Consider the following 23,578-nt stretch of genomic DNA (forward strand, 5'->3'; position numbering starts at 1 on the left):
TGGGGACAGAGAACTGGTAGCCAAGGCCCAAAGACAGTAAAAAAACAACAACAACAACAACAACACACACACACAGCAAATTCTAGAACCCCAAAACCACAACTGTGTCCTTTTCTGCATTTTGCCATAAGGGTATCCCAAGTTATCACATGTTCTTCACAGCCATAAGTAAGTGTCCACAAAGCATTTCACCTTGTGGATACACCGTAAATTGTTTCACTATCTCCCTACTGTTGGGCATCGGAGTTATTTTTGAGTGTTCGCACGGGTGACGTTGCTGCAGTGAGCACCAGTGAGCGTCTCTCCACACAAAGCGTCTCCCTCGGCTTGACGCATTAGGCTCGGTCCTCAGAGGCGTAACAACTGGGTCACACAGTATAAACCTCGTTTACGGCCCTTGATAAACAGGACCAGATAGCTTCCCAAAAGTATTGCCCCTATTTGCCTTGCGTAAAATCACCAAGCACCCTTGGTTCTCAATAATTGTTCCTTTGCATTTCTTGGAGGCAGAGAATTCTTTTCGCCGCGTGCTGCTTTCCACTTGTACCATCTCCTAGCTGGGGATGCGGCAATGAATAAATAAATCACAGCGTCTCTGTCCGTAAGCCCCAGCCCTGGGGTAGGGAGACAGAGAGTAAACAGACATTAACAACTCAGGGTAGTCACTTCTGGGGGAGCGTCCTCCATGGGCTTCCCTGAATGCAGAGCCTGAGACAAGGATTGAGGCAGATTGTGTATACGGGAGGTGACCGCAAGAACGGTCACGAAGAAGTAGGGTTAGGCACAGAAATCCAATGCAGGGTGTTTGCTGATCTGGGTAGCACTGGGGTTAACTGGGGCTTGATCCCACCCGGACCCTCTGAGGAACCGTACAGAATGCACAAGGCATGAACCAGGAGAAGGCAGAGGACGCTGTAGAAGCCCAGAGAAGAAGGGTTAACCCAAACTAAAGACTCAGGGAAGGCTGCTGCGCAGAAACGGAGCCCACAGCCTGCTGCTCAGAACCCTCTGCCTGCATCTGACATCAGCACCGAACTTCCTTCAGAGTGAAAGCCAAGGTCAGTGAGACCCTGCGTAATCTGGAATCCCACCACCCAGGCAAAGTTCACTCTCCCACTTGCTTCAGGTGTCTGTTCGGTGTCACTTACCTGAGAGCCCTCCCGCCGCCTGCCCTGTTTGGAACATCATACACCTGTGCCCTGCCAGCAAAACCCACCCCCTCCCCCCCCCCACTTTGTTTCACAGCCCCTACACGCTATGTATCCACACGTTTGTCTAAAATGTGACTTGCCCGCTGACCTCAGAGCTGTGGAGGTCACCCACTGGCTGTGGCAGACACAACTCACAGGGGACACCTGCATATATGCTGATGTAGGTGGACGGGCCACCTATAGCTGTGCCCTGCAAATGTCCTTACAAGACTGGTAGCTTCACCAGGGGAGAGATTTCACCTGTTTTCTTCAGTGTTGCATCTCCAGTATTGGACACAACCTGGCCGGATGGATGGATGGATGGCCAGATGGATGAATGGACACACAGACGGATCCCTGACTGATTCTTGAAGGACAAATGGATTAAGATGGAGAGAAAAGGTATCACAGCCAGGAGACAAAGAACTACGAGCCACGAGGCAAGGGAGACAAGTAGCAACCAGCACATCTTACGCCCCAGCAGGAGAGTCTCTGTCTTCAAGCTCAACCGCTCCCAGGCCCTACAACCTGCCTCTTAGCCCTAAGACAGAAGCCAGCCACGATGTGCACATTCCCAGGGAGGATACTCCGGTGCCAGGGGAAAGGGGAGGCATGGGCTCTGCACACCCAGAAGCAGAGACAAGCTTGTGTCCAGGTTTCCCGGGCACCGGAAAGCAGGGGAATGTGAGGCAGCGGCAGCAGCAGCTGGTGCGTGGCTTCCAGAACACGGCCTCCCGCAGGCAGCTGTCTGCTCTGCCACATTTAATAGAGGGCTTTTCAGGCTCAGCCTGAAAGGTAGTATTTAATACACTGCACACCAGAAGATCAGCCCCACCCTGCTCTTTCTAGAATCAGGTGGTGCAGCTTGTGTTCAAGTCCACCTCCTCCCCAACTACCAGCCGATTCTGTGTGCAGCTACTGCACCAGTCCGAGCTCCGACGTAGTCGGGTGCAAGCGTAGTTCTAAAACAGTAAGTCCGTGTATGATAAGGCAAGGGCCAATGTAACAACCTGCTTTTCTTCCTTGAAATTAGCAGTGCCTTTGCCTCTTAATTGGCATGTTCAGAATCATGTCCTGTGGCACTCTAGCTCAGAGGGGTTTAAGTAGAGGCTATTCCACAAGGTGAGTCCTGGGGGTAGTGAGTTCAGAAAATTCTGGGTTAAGCAGAAACAAAAGATGGTCGATATGACAAGAACCCAGATCCTTTACTCTGCTGACGTGTAACGTGAATACGCGAGCGGGGGACCGCACTTAACATCTTTTCCAAACACAGATCCTTTTGTTGTGTGGAAAGTTCTGACAAGGGAACTTTCCCCAGATGACACCTTGGGAATTGTGCTTTATGACAGTTCTGCTCTCCAAGCCTGTTTGTGCCGAGTGGTTCTTATGGAGTGTTGGGTCTGATCTGACCTCAGATGGAAACGGGGCTTAGAGACCGGGTGACCTCCCTTGTTCACACAACTAACGGGGGTACGGGTTAGACCCAAGGTTCCCTAACTTCCGGCCTGGCATCCACTGCACCAAACACATCTTAAATATTTCTTCTGTCACATCTTAAAATATTTTCACACGCGAGGGGCGCCTGGGTGGCTCAGTCGGTTAAGCGTCTGACTTCGGCTCAGGTCATGATCTCACGGTTCGTGAGTTTGAGCCCCACATTGGGCTCTACGCTGACAGCTCAGAGCCCGCTTCAGATCCTCTGTCTCATCTTTCTGCCCCTCCCCCATGAGCTCTCTGTCTCTCAAAAATAAACATTAAAAAAGCACGTTAAAAAAAGAGAAGCATTTTCACACTCTAGAATCCATGACACTCATAATCAGATACAATTTAGAAAATACCAGATGTCTGTGACCCGAGGACCTAGCATTCTAGGGCTCCCTTTTTTCACGCAGGAAATCTGAGTGTAAAATCTCACACCAAGAGGAGTGAAGCTGATGGTAAATAATTGTTAAGAATGTAACAAAATAACAGTCACATATTTAAGAGAAAATTAATAATTTCCTGCCTCTCACAGACACACATGTGAACAAGGACAATTGTTCTGTGTCACAATCACCCTTTCGATTCTTTGAAGGAAATGAAATATCTGACTAAAAATTCAACAAAAGTCCAACAGCTAGAGTGTGCCAGAGACTGCCATTCATTCCATGATGACAGCTGTGACCTAAAGGGAATTACGCTCAGTATGGCTCGTGTCCTTGGATCAGCGTTACATCAGAACAGACTGTCCAGAGTCAGATGCAAGGTCCAGTCTCTGTCTGCTTACTATCCAGGTGACTTAACCTCTCCTAGCCTCAGTTTCCTCATCTGCAAATGGGGACAACTGTCCCTGCCTCATAAGGCTGTTGGGAAAAGTCCATGGGGTATATACATAAAGCACTTAGCACACGTCTGGCATGTGTAACTACTCAGTAGAGTCACGCATTGTTTATTCTTTGCCATTTTCTATAGCAGGAACCACACTCAATAAATAACTAAGGGAGGAGTATGTGCAGCTAAAAGAAATAGCACTTGCCCTTAAGGAGTTTTCAGGCCAGTGGGGGAGACTGGGAAGGGCTGGGACAGAGAGAAGAGCAGAGATTGCCAGGAGCACAGAGGTGCCCCCGTTCCAGCTCTTCCAGGGGAAAAACGCTTACTTAAGCTGGAAGCATGAATGGGAATTAGCCATGCGGCAAAGGACAAAAGAGACTCCAGAAAGAGGTATGACATGGGGGCAGGCACAGAGGGACAGGGTGTGCTGGGGGATCCATATGTGGTTTTATCTGGCTGAAGTAGGACCTCAGGGTGGGGACCTAGAGAGGGGTTCAGATGCCAGCTCAAGGGGACCCTAACGCCATGAGGAATGGGGTCTGGGCGGGTCCCCATGATAATGAAAGGGTTTTCTTCAAAGAAGAACTCAAACATACAAAAGCTCCTGAGCTGAGACATCACACAAATACTGGGCAGAAGTACAAAAAAGGAAACTGATTATAGTTTCCTCAAAGCAGGGGTTTCTCAGGAAGAATAAGCACTAGACAATGTTGCAAAATGTATCATGGGCCTTAAAATTGCTCATGACCTTTGATATAAAAATTCAGTGCTGGGAATCTGTCCTCAGGAAAATATCCCCGAACAGGTCAAAGGATTGTACACAAAAGCGTGATCCAGAATTAATTGCACTCGTATAACCACACCACTAATGGGGTATCCTTCAGCTGCTAAAATATTTCCCAGGAATTTTTAACGACAGACAAAAGTGCTAGACAATAAAATCTTAGCTGAAAAGGCAAAATACCAAACTCTCTATATGGTAGTAATTCAGGGGGGAGAGCAAATCTTTCTAATAGTAACAGACTCCCCCCAGCAGAGACTATGGGGTGCCCCCGTGTCCCACTGCCCCTTGCACACCCCTCTGCTACAAGACTGAGCATCTGGCATGGTCATGGCTCATGTGTCCATCTCCCGCAGGGCTGGACACCCCTTCCTGGCCAGCCTTGCCTGGGGCGATTCATCTCTGGATCCCAGGGACCAGCCAGAGGTGTTTAGCAAACGTTTGCTGAGCAGGAGGAGAGAGGGAGACAGACAGGAGGCAAGGAGAAAGGGAGAAAGAAGAACAGAATGTTTGAAAAGAGAGAAGGAGGAAGTGAAAAGGGGAGGAAAGGAATAAGATAAAGGGGGGGGGAATGGACGAGAGAGGGAAGAAAGGAAGGGAGGAAGAAGGGGTGGGGGAAGAAACACAGCACAGGAGAAAAGAGAAGATTGATGCATCAGAAATCCCTTTTTCTGCTTTTAAAATTCCCTGAAAGCTTAAGCCTATGCCTGGGAATAGAAGCTGGCTTAGTGCAAAGCCTGTACAATGCAGATGATGCTGAAAGAGCTCCCACGAAGGGCCACCTAAACCTTGGTTCTGGGCAGCAATCACATCTCTGCCAAAGGTCCTGTGAGTCAGAGGAGAAGCTCAGAGAAGGGGAGGGCTTGTCTTCAAACCCACTATTATCTTGCATCCAGCCTCAACTGGGAGGGAGCTGGTGTTGGCAGGACGCCTTCATTCTCTTCACAAACACTAAGTGCTATGTTGAGTGCTGCTTACAAAAATTAGCTCTTAAAGCTTCAGACATTCTTACCCATACAACAGCAAAGTAAACAGCAGGCAGCCTCAGCCAGAATGCGAGGTCTGGGTCACAGCAAAACGTCTGCATCATTGTCCACCCCTGAATGAATGAAGCATTAAGCCTCCCTGCATTCGGTCCTCTCTCCTGCTTGGTGGGAATAAAACCTATCATCTCCACCGCAAAGTCTTAAGACTGTAAGATCCATTAAGGGAGACTTGGAAGAAAAGAGAGGTGCAGTTCTCATCTGATCAACCCCCCAATCACTCGTTTATGAACTGGAAAACAGCAGAAAACCAAAGCTGTTATTACAGAGACAGGGAAAGACAGCGACTATGTCATCAAGGAGGGGACATTTAAGCTGGGTTCTGAAATGTGAGAAGTTCATGAAGCCAAAAAGGGGGGAGGAGGGGAGCATTCCAGCAAAATGAACAGTATATACACAGACACGACGTTCCCAAAGTTCCAGGTTCCACAGGATGAGCAAGGAATGGAAAGGGCAAGCTGTGTGCTGTCCGTGGTCCTGACACATCATTGGTCACTCGGATAGCAAGGTTTCTCCCAGCCCCGGGATGTTGAAGATCCCTCTCCCTCCTCCAGCCTTGTAGTTCTTCACTGCTCTCCTTTCTCAGCTCACTGGCATTTTGTAATCTTTACATTTCCAGAGAACACAAACAGTCGTGCCTTATGCTTCGCAATGTATGCAACTGGTTCCAAGTACTTTTAACTCATAGTACAAGACTTTAATTCTCCCAAGAAGTTGGGGGGAGGGAAGTTGGTCTGTTTTGACCAACAGAATGAGAGTAGACGTGAGTGCACCAGTCTGAGCACAAGCTTCGAGAGGCAGATGGGATTCAGCTCAATCTCTTGACAGTCCATCCTCTGTCATGAAAACCTCCAGACCCCTTCTCCTACGATGTAGACATTGGAATCTGAAGCCAATGAACAATGTGTATCAAAAAAGGATCTCAGAGGATTAAGGTTAGGGTCGGAGGAATGTTCTTCACACTGAGAAGGCAATTCCACCGGGGATGTGTGGGTACATACAGATTCTGATGAGGCTGCCTGGTTCATCAGTGGGAAGAGGCTCAGAGTAACTAAATGACCCGTCACTCCTTGGCAAAAGGAAGAATTCCTTCCTCCAAGGGGCTGGCATGGAAATGAGTCTCAAGAAGATCAGGGAAGCCCCATTTTATCAACGTTCATTTATTTTTGGGACAGAGAGAGACAGAGCATGAACGGGGGAGGGGCAGAGAGAGAGGGAGACACAGAATCAGAAACAGGCTCCAGGCTCTGAGCCATCAGCCCAGAGCCTGACGCGGGGCTCGAACTCACGGACTGCAAGATCGTGACCTGAGGGAAGCCCCATTTTAATAGAAATGTGCTTTGCTCATGCATTGAACTGCATTCTCTTAAGACAAAAGAAATGTCAAGGTGAGTTCTAAAAGTTACCAGGCCTTCAAACTCTACAAGCCACTAATGCTGAGGCTAATGTTTACAACTCAAACATTCAACAGGACAGGTAGACACACGTCATTCATGCAAGTACAACTTACAACATGGCGCCTGAGCCTAGACGATCCTCAAAATCCATTGGGATCACCTGCTAAAAACTCCAACCCAGGGGCTTTTGCCAAGAATTTCGTTTACCAGATGCAAGTTACGGGCCAAGAATTTATGTTACTAACCAACACCCCCAGGTAATCTTGATGTAGACCCTCTGGGGTGGATTGTGCTATTTGTTTTACAATTCTCTCTGTTCTCTCACCCTTGGCATGTGTCAATGTGGGTGCGGTGCTCTCCTGCCCCACCAGCTGATGGCACACCCGTGTGCCTTCCTTTGACCAACAGAATGAGAGTAGATGTGAGTGCACCAGTCTGAGCACAAGCTTCAAGAGGCAGACGGGATTCAGCTCAATCTCTTGACAGTCCGTACTCTGTCACGAAAACCGCATGGCCAAGGATGGAGCCTCCTTCATTTGGAGTCCCAGAAGGAGATGATATGAGGAGAAAAGTTGACCCAAACAGAAGCCTGATGACAAATCTGGCCAAGCTCTGCTAATACGTCTCTACCACCCACAGACCTAAGAGCAAGAAATATTTCAAGTTGTAAGTCACAGAATTACAAGGTTGTTTGTTTACGTGGCATTATGGTGTCAAAGCAAATTGATACACCATCAAGATTCTGTGCCAAGGGGAGCCTGGGTGGTTCAGTCAGTTGAGCAACCCATTCTTTTTTTTTTCCAGTTTATTTATTTTGAGAGACACACAGAGAGACAGTGCAAGTGGGGGAGGGGCAGAAAGAAAGAGGGAAAGAGAGAGAGAGAGAATCCCAGAGAGCTGGATGCTGTCAGCACAGAGCTGGAAACTCACATAAACTGTGAGATCATGACCTGAGCGCAAATCAAAAGTTGGGCTACTTAACCAACTGACCCACCCAGGCGCCCCAAGCATCCCACTCTTAATTTCGGCTTAGGTCATGATCCCAGGGTCGTGGGATTGAGCCCCACATTGGGCCCTGCACTGACTGTGGAGCCTGCTCAAGAGTCTATCTTTCTCTCTCTCTCTCTCTCCCCCTCTGATCTGCCCCCACTCTCTTCCTCTCTCTAAAAAAAAAGAAAAGAAAAAGAAAAAGGAAAAAAGATCACATGCTGAGAGCTGCCTGCGGGATTTTCCAGCTCAAATACTTCACAGCTCAAGACTCAGTCCCTACCTTTAATAACCAGAGCCCCCTTCCTCCCAGGCCCCCCTTGCAGGTCTTCCAAAAGGTGCAGCTGCGCACTCTTATTCATTCACAGAAAACTAGCCCATTTGCCTTTGATTTTTGCCTCAGGGGACAGCCCATCACCCTGCAGCCCTTTGCTTTGCAGCACTTTCCGGGAAGGCAGCTCTGGAAAGGGCAACAGGCCTGAGACCCAATCTAATTAACACACATTTGCTCTCCCCTCGCATGGGCAGAGAGCACAGTGGCATTTTCCTCTTTCATGAATTAGAAATACAGGTGGTCCCCATGGATTGCAGACCTTCTCTGGAAGCTTGGGCCCGTTTCCATGACAACTGCAGTTTTAACAGCAAGGTCTCAGGTCCCATGATACCAGCAGACATTCAGGAAAATACTTCCTGATGGACTGAATATCTGGTTTTAAAATAACACACCAGGAGTGGGCAGGGCCTTTGGGCTGCCCCAAAGGACAATGATGCCAGCTATCTCCGTATCTACGTTGGGACCCACTTTGTGTCTCCTTGTCTCTGCTTTTTACCTTCCATAAAGCAATCTGAACACAAATCCTTTCTCTTTAAGGAAATCACATTCCTGAGGGCATACTAAGTGCCAGTTCTGCATTCATTTTAATGCTTAAGTTGCTTTAAGAAGTGGGTACGACTGGGCTGCCTGGGTGGCTCAGTCAGTTAAGCGGCCCACTCTTGGTTTTGGCTTGGGTCATGATCTCGCCGTTTGTGGGTTTGAGCCCTGTGTCGGGCTCTGCACTCACAGTGTGGAGCCTGTTTGGGATTCTCTGTCTCCCTGTCTCTCTGCCCCTGCCCTTCCCCCTCTCATGTGGTCTCTCAAAATAAATAAATAAATAAACTTAAAAAAAAAAAGTGGGTATGGTTGCTACAAATGAGGAAATAAGAGAAGTGAGGTAATTTCTCAAAGTCACACAGCCAGATGGTGCTGCCCGATTTGAACCTAGCTCCGTCGGTACCTACAAAGTGACAGCCCCATTACCCCCAGGTAGTTCTCCCCTGTTCTCCTCATTGTACCTGGTTAACGTGTTTGAGCCTCAGTTCCTTCCTCTGCAAAATGGGGATAAGCAAGAGCCGGACACGTATACACATTCCGCTGTTTATCCAAGCACATTCCCAATGCCATGCACTCACCTGACCTCCTAATGGGGTTGCTGCCATTATAGCCGAAAGGGAGTAAGGCAGATTCCAGGGCTCTGGAAGTTGCAAAGGGCTCCAGGGAGGGGAGATATTAAAGGCAGAGACCTATTCGCCTAATAAGCATTGGCAATGCCTCCTGTGGGCCAGATGCTTTCACACTCATTATCTCATGTGACAAAGAGGCAGAGTGGCCTGATGGTTCAGCACGTGGGTGCCAAGGCAGACTGCCTGGGCTCAGATCTGGCCCCGCCCTTACTAGCCCTGTGTCCTAGGCAAGCTCTCTCCCAGCCTCAGTTTCCCATCTGTAATGCAGAGAGCTCTTTTGAAAGTTAAATGAATTAACACGTGGACAAGCACTTAGAACTGAGCCTGTTGGTTTGTCTGTCTGTTTAAGTCTTTGCAAGCTAGGGAGTCAGATCGCATACAGATGCTCAGTTCCATCTTCGACTTCTAAATTCTCATGTCACACCCAAGTCTTCCAGATCGTGTTGCATCTGGTCCAGAAAGTCCTGGCATACACCTGCTGATTCCCACTTCCCGCGGCACCTGCCCCCCATCCGCCCTCGCCACCTCTCCCCCTGCTGCCCATCTCGTCCCTTCCTCATGACAGCCAGTGACCTTTCTGAAACACAAAGGCAACCATGTCATGCCCCAAAACTGCAACGTCACATCCCCGTGCCTTCCTCTGGCCTTCTTGCCAGACCTGCTCTCCCCAGTGATCTCCAGCTCAAGGTCCTGACCCCAGGAACACGCGGTCACCCTTGCAGTCCCCACAGTGCGAGGCCTGTGCCTTACAGTTAGCATTGCTCCGTGATGTGTTATATTCAGCTCGTCTCTTGTCTCTCTCTCCCGTGAGACTGGGAGATCCTTCACACCAGAGACCACAGCCTGTTCCCACACAGCTTCTTAGCTGGGTGACCTGGGGCCAGATACTTAACCTCCGTGTGCTTCGGCCTCCTGCTCTGCCAACAGAACGAATCAAAGTAGCAACTCATAAGATTTCTAGAGATAATGTGTAAAAGCACTTTGCACACCTCATACACGGAATACTGGCCTAGGTATGAAAACATGCCCAATGGGGCACCTGGGTGGCTCAGTCCGTCAAGCATCCGACTTCGGCCCAGGTCATGATCTCGCAGTTCGTGGGTTTGAGCCCCATGTCGGGCTCTGTGCTGACAGCTCAGAGCCTGGAGCCCGCTTGGGATTCTGTGTCTCTCTCTGCCCCTCCCCCACTCATGCTCTGTCTCTCTCAAAAATAAATAAACATTAAAAAAAAAAAACCAATGCCCAATGATTAAAGTTTTATTTTGAGTCTGTTTTGTTCTGCATGCCCAGGAATAGAGGATAGCAAACGAAAAAGGAGAAAATGAAAGGCCGGGGGGGGCGGGGGGAGGAAAGAAAAAGACTGCACCTGGAAAGTATGCTCCGTGAGGAATAAAGAACTGGGGCCATTTTGGAAAAGAGAAGGTCCTGGATAAGGAGAAATGGCTGAGAAATGCCTTCCAGAGCCTCCAGGAATATCGGTGTAGAAGAGGAGGAGGGCTGTGACTATCCAGAGGGCAAACGTAGGACAAGAAGCAGATTCTCAGTCCACATACCTAAGAGCTTTTCAACGACAGAGCTTCCCAAGGATAAAGCAGGCTGCTGAGTAAAGTGGTGATCTCCCTGTCACTAGAGGTATGCAAGGAGAGGGTATTTGGAATTCCTACACTAGAGGAGGGATAGGGGGCTGGGGGAGAAGCAACAGACACTATTTCCTGCCTTCCTAACCACACAAACGCTGACAAGTTTACATAACTTAAAAGGCTCCTTTCGACTTTAAGACTGTATAAATAAAATATCATTAGGGCTTCAGCCCTAAGGGCCTATGAATATTGCAGGATACAAAAGACAGGGCAGCATAATCTGGGGACAGGTACAAAATCTCGAACAGCTCCCCGTGTGCTCTATGCACTTCTGCATCAGAGCCATTGAGTCTTCCTGTGGGACTGACCCCAAGTCATTATTCAGTCAAGGCCTAGGGGACATGTGTGCCAGGATCTGCACCCACTTAAATGGGAGGCCCCTATTGCAAAATCGTGCTTGTCGGTGGGAAATACGATGAAGCACCTTCAAAGATCAGACCTGCCCTCTCCCCACCGCCAAAGTACCACCTGGGCGGCCCTCTTTGAGCTCCAAAAACCCTTCATGCCCCCCTCACGTTCTTCTGGACCGTAAACCACCTGAACACGAAATCCACGGATAGGATTAGTTAAATGTTAAGGAAAGTCAAACGCAGGAGTGGCTAAAACCTCGTTCAGCAAAGCAGCACCATTTACAACCTGGCTTCATTCATCCAGCCACCCACGCAGTCTGGAGTCCCTCTGTGAGTCACCAGCGAGCTGCAGCACCCCCGAGAGATGCCAGAAAAGCTGTCCCAGCCCTCCAGAGTGTTCGATGAGGTTGGACAAACCACAGTTACGGACGTGCCAGTGCTCGTGGCTCCCGGCCCCCAGGGGAAGGATCCTCCATGGAGAAGGGGCACAACTTAACACAAGTGCAAAGGGCCAGAGAGGGTGAGCCCCGCCAGGAGAATGTTCCAGGTGCCTGGGGCGCAGGCCCGAGGAAGGAGGTGGGCGAGCGCAACCTCCTAGGCTCACAGCCATCACTTCCCTCCGTTTACTGCCTGCTCGCGTTTTCTAGATCAGCCCCTCCCGGAAATACCTTACTTAGACCCCACTCCTTCTCCCACACCACCAACACCGACTCAGAGTCCCTTTCGCAGAGCAAAGTTACGATTTCATCATTGCATCTCTCCAGGACCGTGAGTCTCAACCTGTGTTCAGAAGACGCGTCCAGGAGCGCCTGGGTGGCTCGGTCAGTTAAGAGTCCGACTCTTGATTTTGGCTCTGGTCACGATCTCACGGTTCGTGAGTTCGAGCCTCATGTGGGGCTTGGTGCTGACAGCATGGAGCCTGCTTCGGACTCTCTCTCTCCCTCTCTCTCTGCCCCTCTCACGCCTGTGCTCTCTCTCTCTCTCTCTCTCTCAAAACAAACTTAAAAAAAAAAAAAGATGTACAAACAGCATAAAAAAATGGCAGCATTCTTAAAGTAATGAAAGACATACACACCGCCAAGTCGGTCAGCATTCATCGGCGTGCCCTCCCTACTGGTGTCACCGCCTGTCTTCGGGGGCCTTTAATTGCTCGTCACTGCCCGTGCTTACTCTTCAGCACCCTGGCACTATGCACTGCCCTGTGTCCTTTTGATATGCTCAAGGGCAAAGTCCTCTGACGCTTCCTTCCAGGCCAGGGGGTGCCTTTGATTTTTTTTTTTTTTTCCAAACGTTTTTTATTTATTTTTGGGACAGAGAGAGACAGAGCATGAACGGGGGAGGGGCAGAGAGAGAGGGAGACACAGAATCGGAAACAGGCTCCAGGCTCTGAGCCATCAGCCCAGAGCCCGACGCGGGGCTCGAACTCACGGACCGCGAGATCGTGACCTGGCTGAAGTCGGACGCTTAACCGACTGCGCCACCCAGGCGCCCCCAGGGCGTGCCTTTGATTCACAAAAACTGACACTCATTGGATACCTCCCAGCTTGTGAGCGTGCAGAATGCCACCTGATACATGTCACTGGAACAACGTGTCGACTTGGTTGCAACAAATACGAATTTTAGATGCTGATCAAAATTTAGCGGTGCATCTGCAGAGGATTTTTTTTGTTTTGTTTTTTGGATGTGTCCCTCTGCTCACAGCACATGGGCTGAGAACCACTGGCTGCTAGAATATCTCACATTTCCTATCTTCTTGGGTCTCCGATCTCCGTAACTGGCCCCTTGGCTCTGACCCCCCCTTCCAATCTAGATTTCCAATTGTCCACTGAGACCCCTCGGCTTGGCGCTCTATCCCCCACTCAATTCGAGTGCCTTTTCTTCCAAACTCACCCCTCATGCGTCCTGACCACCTCATCATCAGCTCCAACGGGTGTTGATTACCACCTTCTATGTGCCCTAATTTTCACACTTAACCCTCCTATCTCCTTAAGAAAGTCTAACATCGGGCTTCTCTCCACTGATTTCGGTCTGGATCGTGGGACTGGCTTTGGCCGCGTGACTATGAGCCACAGTTGAGCCCAAGTCCTCACAGGCATTTCAAGTTGCCACCAGACTCCCATGCTTCCCTCCTCTGTTCCTTCAGCCTGAGTCTCAAAGTGAGGAGACACAGGGAACAGACTGCTGTTCACCGGCATCCGGGGGCCGAGTCACAGCCAACCCGAGGCCCTCGCACAGCGTGAACAAGAATTCAATGTCTGTTGCTGAAAACCAGACCTGGCGGCTGCTTGCTATGGAACAACGCCGACTAACACGCCTTCCCACGGTAGGAACAACAGCTAACCTACAGACGCTACACCATGTGCAGGCACTACTCTCAGCATCTTCCATGTATTATATTCACTCGTTCAATTCTCAGAAAGAAACAACGCGCCCAAGTTACGCAGCCAGTATAGAAGTCAAGCCCAAATTGTCTGCTTTCAGAACCCACACTCTCACATACACTGCCTTTATGACACCATCTTCCCAGTTCAAGAACTTCCTTGAAGTTCTGGTGGCTTCCCGTTACCCACAACATAAAATCAGAGTATCCAAAATGCGGAACTGGATCCTCTAATCCAACTCTATAGAGAAAAGGAATCTGAGGCTCAGGGAAAGGAGGTGATTTGCCCAAAGTCAAATACCCCACTTCCCTTGGAGCCGGACTTGGAATCTAATCTGCTCCCCCCTATCATGTTGGGTACAGTCTACCTGACCTCCAAAGAATTGTAGAATTCACATTTCTTTCACGTTCCTCACCCCCCAGTCTATCGATGACTAACCCCTCACTCTCTTCTGACCATATTCATTCCCCAGTCCAAGTCTTACACATGCTGTTCCACGTGCCTTACACACTCTTCCCTTGTCTCCACCAATCAAATCCTTGAATGTCTAGCTCGTGTTGTCCCCCCCAAGCCTCAGGCAGTCACCTCCCACAGCCTCCCCGAAGGTCTCCCCCTCCCCGAGGCCCTCTAACACCTGTGCTCTGTCATTCTCGGTTGCTCACGTGTGCACTCTGTCACCTAGGCAGTAAGCTCGTTAAGGTTATGGATCACGAGACGGGGAATTTTTTTCACCGCCCATTGCACCTCGCACAGTTCAAACAACAGAACAGACATGTGGCCAACCCTTGCCGTTCACCTGTCACCCTGAGTTTGTGTTTCCTCAAAGAGACAGCCCAAGTTTGGAGAGGGAGACGATCATCTGTCAGCCACTCACAGCGTGCCAGGCACATTCACATATGCTACATCACGTGTGTCCCATGTATTCAGTCCGGGCCAAGTCTATCACGAGACACAGACATGCAGGGCTAAGTTGGCATAGCTAGGTTACCAACGAAGCTAACAATATCATGGTTACCCTCTCTGAAACACCTTTTAAGAATTTAATTGAGGGGCACCTGGGTGGCTCAGTCTGTTAAGCATCCAACTTCAGCTCAGGTGATGATCTCATGGTTCCTGAGTTCAAGCCCCACGTCAGGCTCCGTGCTGACGGCTCAGAGCCTGGAGCCTGCTTTGGATGCTATGTCTCTCTCTCTCTCTCTGCCCCTCCCCTGCTCATGCTCTGTCTCTCTCTCTCTCTCCCTCAAGATAAATAAACATTAAAAAAAGAAAGATTTAAAAAAGGGAATTAAGGTGGGATGCCTGGGTGGCTCAGTTAGTTGAGTATCTGACTCTTGATTTCAGCTCAGGTCATGATCTCACGGTTCGTGAGTTCGAGCCCCATGTCGGGCTCTGTGCTGACAGCTCGCAGCCTGGAACCTACTTCGGATTCTGTGTCTCCCTCTCTCCCTGCCCCTCCCCTGCTCATGCTCTGTCTGTCTCTGTCTTAAAAATAAACATTAAAAAAATTTTTTTTAAGAATTTCACTTAAAATAATTTTCCCCCCGAGAAAATGGCCCACTTCCCTCTCTCTGGTCACGAACTCGATGTCGCTGAGCATTTGCTTCTCTACCCTGGATGCCGGAAGCTCCGAATCACCATCAGATGTCCAGCTGCACACCTCCAGTGGCCTGAAGTACTGGCAGGTTTGTTCCCTGCTCTACTTCGATCCTCAGGAATTTCCTCAGGACCCTCAGGATTTCACTATACGCATGACAAATCACTGTGGGCATCGCAAATCCTTTGCATGAAAAGAAAGGGGAGCAAATAAACTGAATACCTATCGATACATTGAGCGGCATCCTCGGGAAGAAGCAGGACAGGGCTCACATGGGGTTTGCACGCTTGCACATGAGAGTCACTAACTGAGTCTGATGGTTTCCTAACTCCTGTCTTTCTCTCCTCATCACCGTTCGATCGAACGCAGGCACACACACAGACTCGTACAGATTTCAACCAGAGAGTGATTTTCAGGGCAGGCAGACCAGCCCATCTCCCCCTTCTGCTTGAATCCGGCTGTTCATTCCTCCACAGGCCGCCGCAAGAAGTCCTCCGTGCCACTAAGCCTCTGTGAACCTTCGTTTTCTCTTTGGGAAACAGGGATGATCCAAGTAACCCGCCTCCCTCATGGGGGCGCTCTGGACACCGAGTCAGATCACGGAGGTCATGGTGAATGCTGTAATAATAACAGCCTGCAAAACCACAAATGACCAGGACTCGTGAGGTCCTACTTGCAATAGTAATAATTCATAACTGCTGTGTGGACACGCTGGTCTCCCCCCACAGCGGATCAGGCCCCCCACTCCTTAGTGGCTCAGCTGGGAGACAGAGCCTGTGGGGGGGGGGGGCCAGGAAACCATGTGCCTTTGTTTGCTGATAGCCACGCCCAGGATGTTCTAACACTTAACCACCGCAGTGGGCTCCAGAAACAGCTCTAGCTAAGTTAATCCCTGGCTGTGCCATTAATTTTTTTACAAAGCTACACACGAAGGAGCGCCTTGTAAATATTTTAAACAACCTTGGGGGGTGAAGCGAAGCGTTTCTGCTTTTTCCCTCCTCTCTGTCGGGTGCTCTATTCTCTCAGGAAAAGGCTGAGGTGGGAACCAGAGGGGAAGATGCCCGCTCACCATCAAGGTGGGTAGGACATCTTCCTGACTCAGCCCTGCCCTGCCTGGGATGTCCCTTTCTCCTCTGCTCGAGGAACCCTCTCCCCTACCTCTGGAGTCTCTGCGTAAGCTGGAACCTTATCCCGATTGGCCAGATGACCACGCTGAGGCTCACGGGGGCACAGAGTGGCCAAACATGAAGCAGGTGGGGTCCTTGGGGACGAGCTGAGAGTTTCCCTTGGTCTTTTTCCAACCCCCAAGGCCCCTCCACGGGCCACGCCCACCATGGCTGCCGGAAACATCCAGGATTTGTTCCCGATGCACAGAGAAGACTTGGAAGCAGAGGCTGGGTTCCCACAATGCGGACTTTCCTTCAGTTTCTCCAGCATGCCACACTCCTCTGCCTCTGGGCCTCCCTCCACTCAGGCAGAAACAACCCCCTCCCCCATCCTTCCTGTCCCCCATCCCAGGACTAGGGTGAGTTTCTCTGCTGTGGTTTCCACCAGGCCCCTCGGTGTCCCCTTATGACAGCCCCCACACCTTGGTGCAAACTTCAGGCGGAAATGTCAGTCTTTGCCAAACTCTGGGCAGATAAGAGCAAAAGGCCCACCTCCTTCCTATTTGGCCTCACACCCCGCACAGGGCCCAGCACAGACCAGCGCTAATTTAGTTTACCGAGTGAGTATGACTGCACAAGCCGGGGGTGCAGCATCAGGAAAGCCACGGTGCCCTCCCACCCACTTAACGGCATTCTGGTTCCTGTCACAACATGGACATTATCAGCAAGAGACCCTCAGGAAGCCGAGGGTCCTGCAAAGGGGCTCCAGTCAAGTCCATCCTCTCTGGTTTGCTCTTCCTTTAAACCATAGATCTTCCTGGATGGAGTGGGCTTATGTGGACCAAATAAAACACAAGTGTTCATCAAGAGCCTCCTTCCCAGGAACTAAGTATAATTCTCAGCATCTCCTTCCCACTTCTCCAAGCTATTGAAGCTGTTGGAACCACTCCACTGGGTTCTCTTTGACACACAGGCTGACTACTAGCTTCACACAAACACTAAAGCAGCAGAATCAGCCAGCAGTCCCAGCTGCACCTACTATGTGCCTGACACACACTCAGCGCTTTGCCAGAGTTCTCCTGGATGCTCATCGGTCCTGGGAAGTGGCCAGCGTTGGCCCATTTGGGGTATCGGAGCACGGAGGCCAAGAGAGCTGGCAGAGCAAGGATGAGCAGCCAGATCTGTCTGGTACGGAAGCCTGGCCAAGTCACCTCCGCTCAGCGGGTCACAGCAGGCGGGCAGGGTGGTTGCTGTGTCCCTGCAGACTGAGAACTATTTGAGTCTGGGGCACCTTACAGAGACCTGCCTCAAAGATCATCCGGCCAAACCGCCTTTTTAGAAACCGGGTTCCCGGGGGTGGGGGGTAGACAGACCTTCCATGGGCCACAGCCACAATGGGACCCAAGGCTCCAGACTCATCTTTCACTGCATCCATCACCTGCACCGCCATCACTTGCCCTAGTTCCCCTCAGGGGGTAGGGCGAGAGAGTCCCAAGGCAGGGACCTGGTCAAACACCCCCCCACCCTTCCACTTTCCTCCCACTTGCTGCGCCTGGGGTCAACCAGACCCCTTCCAGCGACTCACAGGCAACTAGAGTGTTAAAGGACTGGCCACTTACACCTTCATATCTCAGAAGGCAGGGATCAAGGATGGGTTAGAGACGGTCTCTACCCTCAGGGGTCATACCTCTGGACACAAACTCACCAAAGGCCTGCTGGCAAGACCTGAAGCTGAGCCCAGGAGGGGTTTTCTAGAGGAAGACTCAGACCACAGTTGGGCAGGAGGCATGGGGGGCTCTCACCCAGCCTTCCTCTCACCCGTGCCCCAGCCAGTGCTCCAGCCTCTGGGAGGTTTGGGTAGACGATGCCGCCCTCAAACGATTTCTCGAGAAGACTCCGTAAAATAATGCCCGCAATAGACTGGGCAGGTGAATGGGAAGTGCCCGCTCCCTCCCCCTACCCAAGGCTGCCCTCCTGTAGGCGCCCTAGGGCTCCCAGAGGCAGGATTCTGTGTAAAGGAGTAGGAGTAGGCTGGGTTTCGTGTCCTCAGACCTCAGGTGTCACGCCGCCGGAGGCTTCTATCACACCTGGAATCCCACCTCCCAGCCCCTGGCTGCTCCTGCACCCACCACCGGAGGCCCACTGGCTTCCACAGCGCCTGTGGGGCGCATCCTTCGGGGCTGGTTTGGCTCCCCTCCGGTGCCAAGGAGGGAATGGGGTGGAGGCCAGGTCTCCCCACCGCTGCGTCCTCAGCCCTCAACTCCCCACCCAAGACAAAGCAGGGATCCTTTGTTTCCGGCCGCACCCAGGGACGGCGGCGGTAGGCTCGGGCCCACTGCTCTCCTACCCCCCAGTGTTAACCCTTCTGGGGCCACAGCTGCCAGCGCAGCCCCGAGAGGGTTATTTTCAGCCGCGGTGAGGAATGGGAGGGGCTCCTCCATCATGGCGCTGTTTCTGGGTCCAGACTTCCACTCCATCAGTACGGGCAGGGGAAGGGCGGGGGGAGGGTGGGCAGAGGCATTTTTCTTGCCTCTGGCATGGAAGGAACTCGGCGGCGAGGCGCAAGAGCTGGACCGTGCAGAGGCCGGGCGCAGGCCATCGGCCCTCCCCGCCCTAAGCGCGCTCCAGGGCCGGAGGGAGGGGTTCGGCCCCACGCGCCCCTCCCTCTTTTGTTCAGCGCCGCATCCACCGGGTCCACGCCACCCTCTGGCACTTCCCGTGGCGGGGGGGCGGGGGGGGGGAGCCGGCAAGCCCGCGGGGAGAGGGACCCGAGACTCCGGCCCCGCCTAGCCGTGCGGGGCTCCCCCCCCACCACCACCATTGTCCCCAGAGGCTGGGGGGAGGGGGCTGCAAGGCTGAGATCAGCCCCGCCCCACCCGCCGCCACGCAGGAAGCCTCGCGGGCCGCCCCTGCAGTCCCCCCGCGGATCCCGACCCTGGAGGCGGCCACCCCCAGCCCACAAAGAACGGCGGGGCGGGGGCGGGGGCCCGGCTTACCGTGATGTGCGGGATGCTCTTCCTGCCCTGGTAAGACATGGCCCCGCTGGCGCCCTCGGCCCGGCCGGCGGACCTGTGGGGCTGTCTTTTCGCTCAGCCGGTCCCGCTCCCCGCGGGCGCGGTGACAAAGGCCCGGGAGGGCAGAAGAGAGGGACGGAGGCTCGGCGCCCGCGGCTGCCCACGCGCCCGCTGCCCCGGCTGCTCGGCCCGCCCGCCCGCCGCCGCCGCCGCCGCTCCGGCTGCCAGCACCGCCCGGCTCGGTGAGGAGGGCGGGAGGAGGAGGGAGAGGCGAGGGCGGGAGGAGGGGGCTACAGACAGACAGCTCCTCCCGGCGGCGCGGAGCCGAGCCCGATTCGCCCCTCTCGGCTCGAACCAGGAAGCTCTTCCCTTCCGATCCCCCCCCCCCACTCCGCCCTCCGTCCCCCCCCCCCTCCGCCAGCCGCCCAGCCCCGCCGCCCCCCGCCCCGCGCACACGCCCTCGGCTGCGCCCCGGCCTCGCTCTCGCGATTGCAAAGGTCTGGTTTTCAGGGTGCTTTTAAATGCCAGAGACGGCCTTCGGCGGTGCAGACGGAGCCACAGGTGTGCGGCACCGCATCTGCGGGCCTCCGGGAACAGCTGCGCGGGGGAGGGAGTGCGGGGCGGGCGCGGAGGACCCGCCCGAGCTGCTGGGGGCGTTCAGGGCCCTCTGGACCCGGCCCAACGACCGCCCCCCTCCTGCCTCTCGTGCCGCAGCCTCCGTTTGTCCATGCGCCGTGCACACTCCCTGAATAGAGGAGTTAAATTAAGCACTTTTCCATCTCCAAGGCCTGCAAGCCGTTTTATTCAGGCTGTACCCTCTTCCTCAATATCTAACCCCAGACAAAGGTTACCCATCTCCCAGACTCCTCGGCAACGGCTTCTCGGCTTCTCCGTAAAGCCTTTCCTACCACCCTCCCCACTCACATCATTGAATCAGCCTCCCTGAGGGCTGACCAGGAGCCCCACTGCCAGGCCGATGGAGTGCAGCAGAATGAGACAAGGCCCTAACCCAATTAATGGCTGACCAGCTGCACCCTCTGCAGCAGCTTCTCCTCACACAGCAGCCTGGCCCTGGGGCCACCAGGTCACCCCCATGGTCTTGCCTACCAGTGGTTGCCTGGAGGGCCGGACCACTGGCACTAAGGTCCCCCACAGACCCCAGGAGAGGCTAGGAGACAGGAGGGGAATAGGATGTCCTGCCTCCCAGGGTATAGTGTACCAGAACCCCAGCACCCCTGACCCAGATGTTCCTCTGGGGACAGGTGGGCAGGAAGCCAGTGCATAGCTTAATAAACAGGAAAGGAGAAAAGAGAGAAGACGAAGGAAGCAGGAGTCCCAGCAAGCCCCCACAGCCCTAGACAGGTGCCCCAAATCTCCAGACAGAATAAAATGCTAACTTTCTCTGCCATTCACTTTCTGCCTGCAACATTCTTAGCCGCAGTATCTTTTAGAAGACCCATCTTCTTTACTTTCAAGTTGCCACCCAGAGGGAGGGTGTGCTAGGGGTGGTAAAGCCCCCACTAAGCAGGTTGAGGCCTGAGACCCTTACCTTCACAGGCCACCTAGAGGCCAGTCACCCAGACCAGGACAGGAGGCCAGAGATGCCTTGGCCTTGAAATGGAGGTGGGGTTGTAAGTTCACAAAAGAGAAGCATCTTATTATTCCAGGGACGCTAGGCCGTAATTTTCCCATTATACAGGTGGGAAGTTAGGGCTTACAGAAATAAAATGATATCTCATTTATTTAAAGTATTTTAGGGGCGCCTGGGTGGCTCAGTCGGTTGGGCAGCCGACTTCGGCTCAGGTCACGATCTCGCGGTCCGCGAGTTGGAGCCCCGCGTCGGGCTCTGGGCTGATGGCTCAGAGCCTGGAGCCTGCTTCCGATTCTGTGTCTCCCTCTCTCTCTGCCCCTCCCCCGTTCATGCTCTGTCTCTCTCTGTCTCAAAAATAAATAAAAAACGTTAAAAATAAAAAATAAATAAATAAATAAAGTATTTTAGCTACAGCAGAACACTATCTGGAGGCCAGGTTCCCGCACACCTTCTCTAGAGCTCACTCTCCTACATTCGTCCATTCAGCCTGGCCTCTGGGCTCGAGCGGTGGATTAAATCCTTGCTGGTGACCAGAATTTGCAGGTCTCCGTTCCCATGACGCTTGCATTCTCTTCCTCAGCGTTGTTAAGTCCTAGGTTCCATGTACTAGGAGGTCCCCAGGGGCCACTCAGGGCAGGGAAGCTCCAGGGCTGGGGACAAGACCACGTGCGTATCGGGGGAGGGGCACTGGTTCGCGATTGGCCAAACAGATCTCTGCTCCCAAGCAGACTTCTCTGGTACAAAGCGCCGCAGTCGCTGGGCCTTGGGCCTCCGCAAACGCTGCGCCGGCGCTGCAGAAACCCCTCCTCCCTCCCCAGGAGAGGGCTTTCTGGGCCGGGGGGGGGGGGGGGGGGGGGGGGGCGGGGCGGGGGGAGGAGGACTCCCGGCCCCATACCCTCTGCAAAGCACTGGAGCCGCGAAGCCCGCCCCGGAGCCCAAGCCCTGTGGCCGCCTGGTCCACAGAAAGTAAAACGCCTCTCCTCTAGGGAGACCGTGAGCCCTTTGGCTCCGCAGCCCCGAACCTCGAGGGCTCTGGAGCCCTAGGCGCGCTGGAGGCGCCGCCTTTTGTCCAGTCCCCGAGAAGCCACCGAGAAAGGGAAGAGAGGGCCAGAGGAGGAGAGGGAGGAGTGGAAGAGGTGAAGCGACCAGCATAGCATCCCCAAGTGCCTAGGCGCGGCTGCGGAGCCGGCCCAGGCAGAGCCTGGGGGCGACGTTGGCGCTGGTGACATTGACCGTAGCTTTGTCAGGGACGCACTTCCAGACTGCTCGGGACGTGCACAAAGCTCTCTCGCCGTCCTGATATTCCACCACGCCTTATGGGTGGCTGGGAGAAAAAGGCCATCCCCATTTCACAGGTGGAGAAGCTGAGGTTCAAAGGGCGAAGCGCCTTCCTTGGCTTGGAAAGCAGTGTTTCCCGGTACTGACCCCAGCTTCTGGACCCGCAGCCCTGAGACCTCCGGCAAGGGCTCAGAAGCCCGGATCCCAGGTGAGGTCAGCCACCAGGTTAGGAGGTGGTGAGGGAAGAATAAGAAGGGGCAGGGAAAAGAAGATGACTCTCTTGATGTCTCCCTCCCTTGCCCCCCACCCCCTCACCTCACACACCATCATTGTAGACCTCCCCCTTTCAGGGCGCCGGATTCAGGACCACGGAGAGTTCCCGAGCTGCGGGAACACCAGGCGGAAGGCGATCGGGAATGGGAGCAGCAGGAGACCCAGTATTGCGTCCCAGCAGCCCCGGGCTGGCCCCAGCCCCCACTCCTCCAGGAAGCCCTCCCAGATTTGTCTGGATGGAGCTCTGCTTCCTCCCTCTCGCTTTATTCCTTTCATAGTATTTAAGGGGAGAAGGGTTAATAAAAAATGATAGTAAAATTCAAAAACGAACATTTATTGAATGCTCACTGACTACCAGCATTAACTGATGTAATTCTCACAATGAATCTATCGCCCACCCTGGCCTGGGGTGGGGCCAGCGTGCTGAACCAGGACTCCAGCACCAGGGGTCTGGGGCCTGAGCAGTGCTCAGACTCCGAGTTCCCCGCTAAGCTGACAGCTCGCTGGCCCTCGGGTGCTCCAACTTCCGTTCTCCGGCATCTGGCCCCGACCCTCACACATACATCCCAAAGGTGTGCTGTCTATCCGTCCATCTTCCTCCAGTTCCCTGGCGACCTCTAGCTTAAGGGAGAAGAGCTATAGGGCCCACGGCCTGGCATTCCCTCGCCCTAATGCGCCTCCACTTCCGAGGGTAAAAACCTCCAAGTCTAGGAAGCTAGAGACTGGGGTTCAAACCTCCGCTCTGCCTCCAACTTGCTCTGTGAAGAGAGCACACTGGCGTCGTGCTGCGGGACTCGGGAGCGTCCCCTGAAGATGTCGGTGCTTGGAGATAGCAGTTTCTAGTTCTATCTGCCCGATCCCGCTAAATCTTTAACCAAACCTTTGCCCTAGAAAGCACAGAGGGAGCACACAGGAAAGGTTTCTTTCAGCTTTAACCTGTGTGACCACAGGCGTTTCACAGAACCTCTCCCAGAGCCTGGTACACAGTAGGTGCTCTATAATGGCTGATGAGTGCGTGAAAAAATGAATGGACGAATGCGGAAAGGAGCTCCCCTCCTTTTCACTAAGCAGAGAATGGGGATCCCTGGGTTAACGTCACCCTAGAGGCCCCCTCGCATTTTAAGGGTCCATATGGCACCTTGG

General features: G+C 53.1%; 1 protein-coding gene and 1 long non-coding RNA gene across 3 annotated transcripts in view; one reads left to right on the top strand and one right to left on the bottom strand.

Annotated features, from left to right (window-relative positions):
• CRMP1 (collapsin response mediator protein 1) overlaps nucleotides 1-23,578 on the bottom strand; it is a 78,976-nt gene that overhangs the window by 54,706 nt on the left and 692 nt on the right. The window contains exon 1 of one of the 2 annotated variants that reach the window (XM_086705486.1): nucleotides 19,276-19,484. The exons of the other annotated variant lie outside the window; for it this stretch is intronic. Within the exon in view, the coding sequence (XP_086561612.1) occupies nucleotides 19,276-19,314 (39 nt within the window). The 5' untranslated portion in view covers nucleotides 19,315-19,484. Of the gene's footprint in view, nucleotides 1-19,275; nucleotides 19,485-23,578 lie in introns of those variants that run through there. 2 annotated transcript variants of the gene reach the window in all.
• Nucleotides 18,989-22,765, top strand: LOC147582125 (uncharacterized). The gene is made up of 3 exons (XR_015250610.1): nucleotides 18,989-19,535; nucleotides 22,240-22,370; nucleotides 22,513-22,765. It is a non-coding gene; the product is annotated as an uncharacterized LOC147582125 (long non-coding RNA).

This window comes from Puma concolor, chromosome B1, assembly GCF_028749965.1.
Source record: "Puma concolor isolate L17-30 chromosome B1, mPumCon1.1.hap2, whole genome shotgun sequence".
Classification (NCBI taxonomy): domain Eukaryota; kingdom Metazoa; phylum Chordata; class Mammalia; order Carnivora; family Felidae; genus Puma; species Puma concolor.